We start from the raw sequence: 7,281 nt of genomic DNA, 5'->3' as shown, positions 1-7,281 counted from the left end.
GCCTGTGATTAATAAATTCCACCCAAATATTTTATTTCCTTCTGTGTCATGATTCAGGCAAATTTTAAATTTGAAAAAAAGCCATGTATAATTCTGAATTCATTTTTTCAGCACTAGAAGTGACAAAACCTCTTAAGAATGGATGCAGCATACAAGAAATATTAACAAGTTTCCAGTAAGTCAGAAATATCTTCTTTCAAGTGCAACTGCCACTTTGAAAGAGGACAAAAGATCACTATCTCTTCTAACAAAGCACAATGTGTAAACAGAATTAATACCACTGCTAAGAAAAGTGTAACATTCATATCCCAGGGTACAAGACGCAATTAGAATAAGGAACACTACCAAAAAGCTACAACAGTGAGTAACTTTCAGTTTCTCATTTACACATAAAATGAATAGCTTGTTCTCTAATCAAGATAATGATTCTTTTATTCCAAGCTATTCAGTAGAGCAAAGCTTAAGAAGAGTAACGTAACATACTACCAGTGCTGCTTATGCTGACTACTGTTATATCACCACACTTGAAACTAATAATTATTTTCTAGGAACACCTATTGCTGCACTCTTCCAGACCTTAATATGAACTTCTGGCTGGCCTTCCTTTGTTGGTACCATAGAAGGAGCTTTATTGTGAACACATTAGTGCTGACATCTGTCATAGTACCCTGTTATCATCATAAAAGTACATCAGTTTGATACTAGGTTATTTACAGTCTGCTTTTAAGTCACGGGCTTGAGTTGGAAGCCAAGTTCACCATCCTCCCCACTTAGTGATGGGGCACAGCACTATTAACACTACCTTTGCATAATAACAGAGTTAGGGAGCGTATATGCTGGACCACACTCAGTCCACCTACCTACAGTAGGTCACACAGGAACGTGTCCAGGCAGGTTTTGAATGTCTCCAGAGCAGGAGACTCCACAACCTCTCTGGGCAGCCTGTTCCAGTGCTCCATCACCCTCACAGTGAAAAAGTTTTTCCTGATGTTTACATGGAATCTCCTGTGCTCCCGCTTGCACATGTTGCCCCTTGTCCTACAGTGTGACATCACAACCCTTTAACTCAAGTCCTCAGAACTCATTTGTTCCAGTAAGCAACTGTTAAGTGTTATTATGCTCAAACTTCTGTCAGTGTTAAAAGGTTTCATTCTAATCTCCCTTAAACGAAAATGGATTCTAGTAGTACCACTCCATTTGAATCTACTAACTGGTAACAAAAATTTGGCAAGAACAGAAGCAATGAAAAAAATCTATGCAACAATATAGTGAAGTAGTAAAAACATTGCAAATTACAGAAATATGGGACAATGAGCTTTAATAATTGTCGTGGGATAACAAGCAGGAACAATATGCTTATCAAGCAAAGGAAATAGAGAAACCAATCCAAGAAGTACCTTTATATCAAAGGTCGACCCTGCAGAGAAACGGAAAATAACTTTGAAGTACTTCAGATCATATCACATTCTCTTTGCACCACCACCCCCCAAAATGCCCATAGGGAATTCTGTGAATTGTTTCCCCAGATGCCTTGCACACCAGCTGGTTAGGATTAAACATCTTGCCTGCGGCATCTTTTAGGCCTAGAGGCCTGGCATTTTTGACAACGTGATGAACTGTGTACAATTGTGTACACTCCATATGTTTAAGATAATCCAGAGTGCCAGAAACACTGTTAAATCCATGTACAATAGCGATAAGGGTTAGAAGAAAGCTACAACAGCTATTCTTCAAGTCTGAAAGCTACAGCTCTAAAATTGCCTTTCTTTACAGCAATACACTCATAAAATATTCAAGGTAAATGTTGAGATTTTTCTATGCCTCTGATTTTCTGTTATTTTAATACATTTAGTACATACAAATCCCAAGCCTATGCTAGCAAGCACTTCACATCACAAAGATGACCAGAACTTTGCAATTGCAGTGTTTGTACAATGGATGCAGTCAATGTGAATGACATCATGCAAGTGAAGTACTTGAAGGAAAAAAAAATAAAACAAAAACTAAACAAACATTGTTTCATTGCATGAAAACACACCACAGGATGAATTTTCATGATAGAGTTCTGTCTAGTTTTCAAAATGTGTGTGTGGATTAAACAATTTATTCTGAATTAGTGTTTCTTCCAGAACCTGGCTTTAAGAGCCCAGTCCAGATAAACAAAATCCTGTTTCAAGTGCCAGTTTTTTGTTCATCTTTAACATGAAGACTACGTAGGTTCTTCCATTATCTGAAAAAGTACATTGGACTTGCTAATCATTGGAGGACTTCAACTATCTTGAAAGACAGTAAATTCTCCTCTGACATTAGTGTTTCAGCAAACACACATGGCAATTTCTGAATTGTGCATAAAAGTATAACCTTCAAACTTCAAATACAAGCTAACCTCTGAAAAAAAAGAAAAGATCTCCTCAAATACAACAGCTGTCAGCTACAGTACTTCTAATGCTGTTTAACAGTTGCCATCAGAACACCAACGTGTTTTGCTCATGTGCTACTGTTTAAGGTGTTAAAAAATTAAATACCTAATTAGCTTCAAGACTGGTCTTCCAGAAATGCTTCCTATCCTGCAAAACATGTTTTTCTAACAAGTACAGAAACATGTAGCATGAAAATGTGGTTTCCTACACATTCATACTTACTACCTGGAAATAACCTGAGGATGGCAGTTTTCTGTTACCAGTTTTACTGTTTGGTGTCCTTCAAAAAAGTTGCAGGGACATTTTAAGAAACAGGAAAAGGTGCACAGCAACCTTACCCATAATCAAATGTAGTGATTCAGCTCAGTGATACTGAAAATGTACCTGCCAAGATGAGTTTACTGCTTCTATGCTACATTATGAGAACTCCTGTATACAGAAAGAAAAAGTTTAATAAGAAAATGCCTAAGCTGACTTATACAGTCCTAAAAGAAATAATTCTCCAGCTCTTCATGGCTGGATTTAAAAGCCTTTTCCTAATATCACCCTCAGGCAGAGTTAAGCACATTAACTTTCACGATTTTCTAGGACTGCTATTTAGAATTTAAATCTGTGTTACTGGACCTACAGTACTATCTGAAGCATTTTCTTTTTGAGATGAGGACCTCAAACTTACTTAAACTCAAATGAGTTAAGTAAAACCACTGTGGCTCGATTTGCAAACCACAGTTAAGTGCACAAAACCAGACACATTACTTTTGATACTGCACCGGGTAGTTTATAGATGTACGAGAAGGAAAGGGGGCTATTTGGCTTTCTACGCGAAAATACACTGTCATGGCAGAACATGCAATCATGCAGCTCTTGGTTGGGTTTTAAGAGCTGATGCCTGCTCCAAATGTAATTTACACATCTTAAAGATTAGGAAACTTTTGGATGAAGCTTCAGTTCAGCTGAATAATAAAGCCATAAATAAATTTCTTATTGCTTGGAAACTTTCCCCTGCCCAACTCCTTAGGAAAAAAACCAAACCAAAACCAAAAAACTAACAACCAACAACCTAACCTTCCAGGTTCTCTCTCAGCACTATACAAACAATTCCAATTAAGTAACAAATGTTACTTTTCGTTAATCTCTTCTAGTTCTTCTTTATGAGATTTACTTAAAGCAGCCAACCAAGACACATGAAGAGAAATTACAGCACACAAGTTACCGATCAAGTACGTCAGGTAACAGTGGCTTTGAATGGAAACTCTCCCTTTGCTTGCTTTTATCTGACACACAAATAAACTGAGCATCTGCTAACTTTCTACACTTCACGAGAACAGAAAACATAATAGTGTGAACATAAAGAAAAAAATAAGTCAATCAACTGTCATGCCCTACTGCCTGGCTTGTGATTACACATAAAATACAAGTCCCTATTATTACAAAGTCAATCTAGACAAACTTTAGACTGGAAGTGTGATGTCTTGAAACAAAGAAGTGGGGACTTCAAGTTGTCAAGCTAGATTTGAAAGTTAATATTTGTGAAATCAAGGCAACACTTCAGATTAAGTGTTCTAGTGCAAAACAGTTCCATTGTTACTCCTTGTGGGTGCAAGGTACGTATATATATTCAATACACACCAACAACAGAGATGAGAATTAAACAAATACTCTTAAACATCCTCAGCTCTAACCTCTCTACCCTCACCCGCCTGAGAAGGCTTCCCTGGGACACCAGGAGGTTTGGCCAATGTATTGAGTTAGACACCAAAGTATGTAGAGTGATGGGAGTGATGACAACTTACAACTTACCAGTATTATTAAGTGATACGAATTTATAGTTCTATAGCAGAAAGAGCATGCCTCTTAACAACTCCTTTGATACAAGGCAGATCATATATGCCACACTTAGTTTCGTCAGTCACCACGATTTCCTATCCAGTTTTGTTTTTACAACTTATGAAAAGGGGTAGAAATTAGATCGAACTGAACTGCAAGTTTAAAAAAAAAAAATCTCAGGTTAGGGGCAAGGGTGTCATTCTTGCATAAAGGGCATTGTCTATTATAAATCAAGACCTCCTTAGAAAGGAAGCACTGAATGTGCCATGCAGTACCAAAACAATTACTTTGTTAATATGCAGATTCAGTGGAGCCAAATTTGAGCCTTGTACTAACAATAGTGCCTGGTATCATTAGACAAAGGAATATTTGCAGTCGAGGCAGCGTGTGATAAAAATAACAGTGCAAGCAAACACAGGGACTACATTTACCCCCAGTTAGATGGCATTAACAGTGGAAGGGCCTGTTACTGAAAGCCTGGCATCTGCAGCATCAACATCTGATTTGGGTTACTTCTAAGTAAACAAAAGTAAGTTAAACAAGAGGTACCCAGCAACTGTGATCTATTTAGTGAACTAAATAGCCTTTGTAAACTACCACATCTGATAGAATGCTAGATTTTTCTTTTGGTATAAAGTGTGAGATGTCTTTCACAAGTGACAACTGGTCTGTCATAGCTATCTGACCTATCTATCCAGGTTTTGGCTTTTACAGCTATTTCTCTTTCATTCTCCGACTCTATATATGGGCCCTCCCCCACACTGGACACTGCTTAGTGGACACAAGGACATTATTGAAAACTACTTTTTTATTATAAGGCTATTCCTAGCTTTTCCAGCACTTCTAGTTTGTTCATGCCTGTTAAGAAATGCAACAATACAGATACTAGCCCTAACCTTATTGCACAGGAGAGGCAATACTTCAGAAAGCAAGAATCACTTGTTTTGACTTTTCCTTATCTGTGCTGCACACACTGAAGCAAGAATAACATGTAAATTAGTTGCAACATAGATCAATATTGCCTGATGTTTGAAATCTACCTGCTCAAAACCAGGGTAGATATACCAAATCGAATCAATTCCACCAGATGTGGAATTTTTAAGATGCCCTCCACTCTTCTAAAGAATAAAAGCAATATCACTCTTGACAGAAAAAATACTGGAAATTGAAAACAATTCATTTGTCATTTTGTGTCAGGCATGTATAGCTTATAAAAAGCAGTGGAGCTGCAAGGAGCCAAAACAGTCTTTTGGAAGTTTAGGCCACCTAGCCATTAGCACTAAGGACACACAAATGTGGACATGTTATGTTCAGTGCTACAGCTTCTCTCTGCTCTCGATACCTCCTGTGGGAAAATGAATCACTTGCATAATCTACCAATACAACGAACACAAAATTCACTTACACTTAAACAAATAGGTCTAATAAGCAAGAAACAAACTTACTACTCTGGCTCCTGAGGATCGACGTGTTGCTCTAGCATTAGAAATGTTCCTTGGGCTGGCTGGAGTTGCCAATGGAAGAGTAGTAGAAAGTTGAGGAGGACTGAAAGACATCAAAGGCAATCTGGTATCTCCTAGTATGCACTGCTTGGAATTGGAATTTTTATTAGTGAACCTCTCATTTTTACCATTTTCTGAATCTCCACTACCAATCTCTGTTTTCTCCTCATTCTTGATTCTTCTCAAGCAGTCCTTTAGTGTCAGCTGAGTTGCAGGCTGACTCAACCAGCACAAAAAGAGTTCATCCACCTTCATTTTCAGTACAGGTTGCAGAACTTTCCCAGGCGACATTTTCTACCAGTTTCCCTTTTTATTGGATCAAATTAAAAACAAAGGTTTGACAATCACCTACTTATTCCACTTGACTTCCCGTGTTTCACAGGCTCCAGGGTTCCTGTTAGGAAAAATACTATTATTTACTCTTACAATTTTAACAAAGGGTTAATATTTATTCCCTCAAGGTGATACCAACAGGTGTTGTGAGATACCCACTAACATGTGACCACAACAACATTTTGTTAAGTGTAAGCCATTAATTGGTCAAAGTCAAATCCAGGGGATAATTTATTTTAAATGCATAGTACGTAAATGATTGAGACTGGAGAGAAAGAAACTGCACTCAGACTTTCTCAAAGAGCTATCTAACAAATGTTATCCAAGAACATGTATTAAAAAAATACATATTATGACAAATAGCCTTTAAAAGATTTATAATTGAACCTGCTAAGAACTAAATGTCTAAGCAGTTTATGCAAAGCCTTGGTAATTGTACAATAACGATTTAACAAGCAAGCCTTTCAGTCAAGGGATTTAGAGCTAAGAGCAAAGGCTCAATTTTCATTCTGAAGCCTGTGCTTCCGATTTAAAACCTTGCATTGCATATTGCAGCATATGAGTGATGCCCAGCTGAATTCCCAAAGATCCTTCCTCAGGACTTGATTTGCCTGTCTACTTGCTACCACACAGTCACTTGATATTTTAAGAACTGATCTATCTGACATTCACTTTTTCAGTTTTTTAAAGCCCATGTGGAACCCAATGTGACTCAAGAACTGGGATAGGATGATTTCAGGTTCAGTTGCTCACCTGAAACAAAGAGAATATTATGGGTTTTTAGAGAGAGACAGAGGACTGGAGCTAAATACTGAGAACACAAGTTACTGTTGTCATCTCCACAATCAAATCACTTGGTGATCTGGTAAAGTTTAACTAAACCGTGTGCTCCCTCCTGATGCACAGTTGGCTTTGTTTTTTTTTTTTTTTTTTTTTTACAAAAAAAGCTTTTATCAACATTTGATCCCTATGTAGAAGGCAGCAAAGATAGGCAAATACTTTGCTGAAGAAGCCTTAAAACAAGCACATGACCTTGGAAATGAGTAACACCCAGTAAATCAGCGTACTATTACAACCGGAGCTCAGCCGTCCCCCCCGGCAGCGCCACAGACCCCACAGCACTGCCCCGGGTGCAGCCTTTAAGCCCTTATGGCCAGCCACGCAGCAGCCGCGGGGGGCGCGGAAGGTCGCGCTGTGTC

The 7,281-nt window shown here is 38.2% G+C and overlaps 1 protein-coding gene across 2 annotated transcripts in view; it reads right to left on the bottom strand.

Moving 5' to 3' along the window:
• The window catches only part of PPP2R3B (protein phosphatase 2 regulatory subunit B''beta), a 50,495-nt gene extending 44,455 nt beyond the window's left edge, over positions 1 to 6,040 (bottom strand). The window contains exons 1-2 of one of the 2 annotated variants that reach the window (XM_029086468.1): positions 5,878 to 6,040; positions 5,693 to 5,820 (exon numbers count right to left, since the gene is read on the bottom strand). In XM_029086468.1, coding sequence (XP_028942301.1) covers positions 5,693 to 5,820; positions 5,878 to 6,040 — 291 coding nt within the window. Of the gene's footprint in view, positions 1 to 5,692 lie in introns of both variants that reach the window. The other variant, XM_010173904.2, reaches the window with a different exon arrangement.
• Positions 6,041 to 7,281: the final 1,241 nt, after the last annotated feature.

This window comes from Antrostomus carolinensis, unplaced genomic scaffold, assembly GCF_000700745.2.
Source record: "Antrostomus carolinensis isolate BGI_N321 unplaced genomic scaffold, ASM70074v2 scaffold6598, whole genome shotgun sequence".
NCBI classification, from domain to species: domain Eukaryota; kingdom Metazoa; phylum Chordata; class Aves; order Caprimulgiformes; family Caprimulgidae; genus Antrostomus; species Antrostomus carolinensis.
This window is presented reverse-complemented; position numbering and strand designations above follow the sequence as displayed.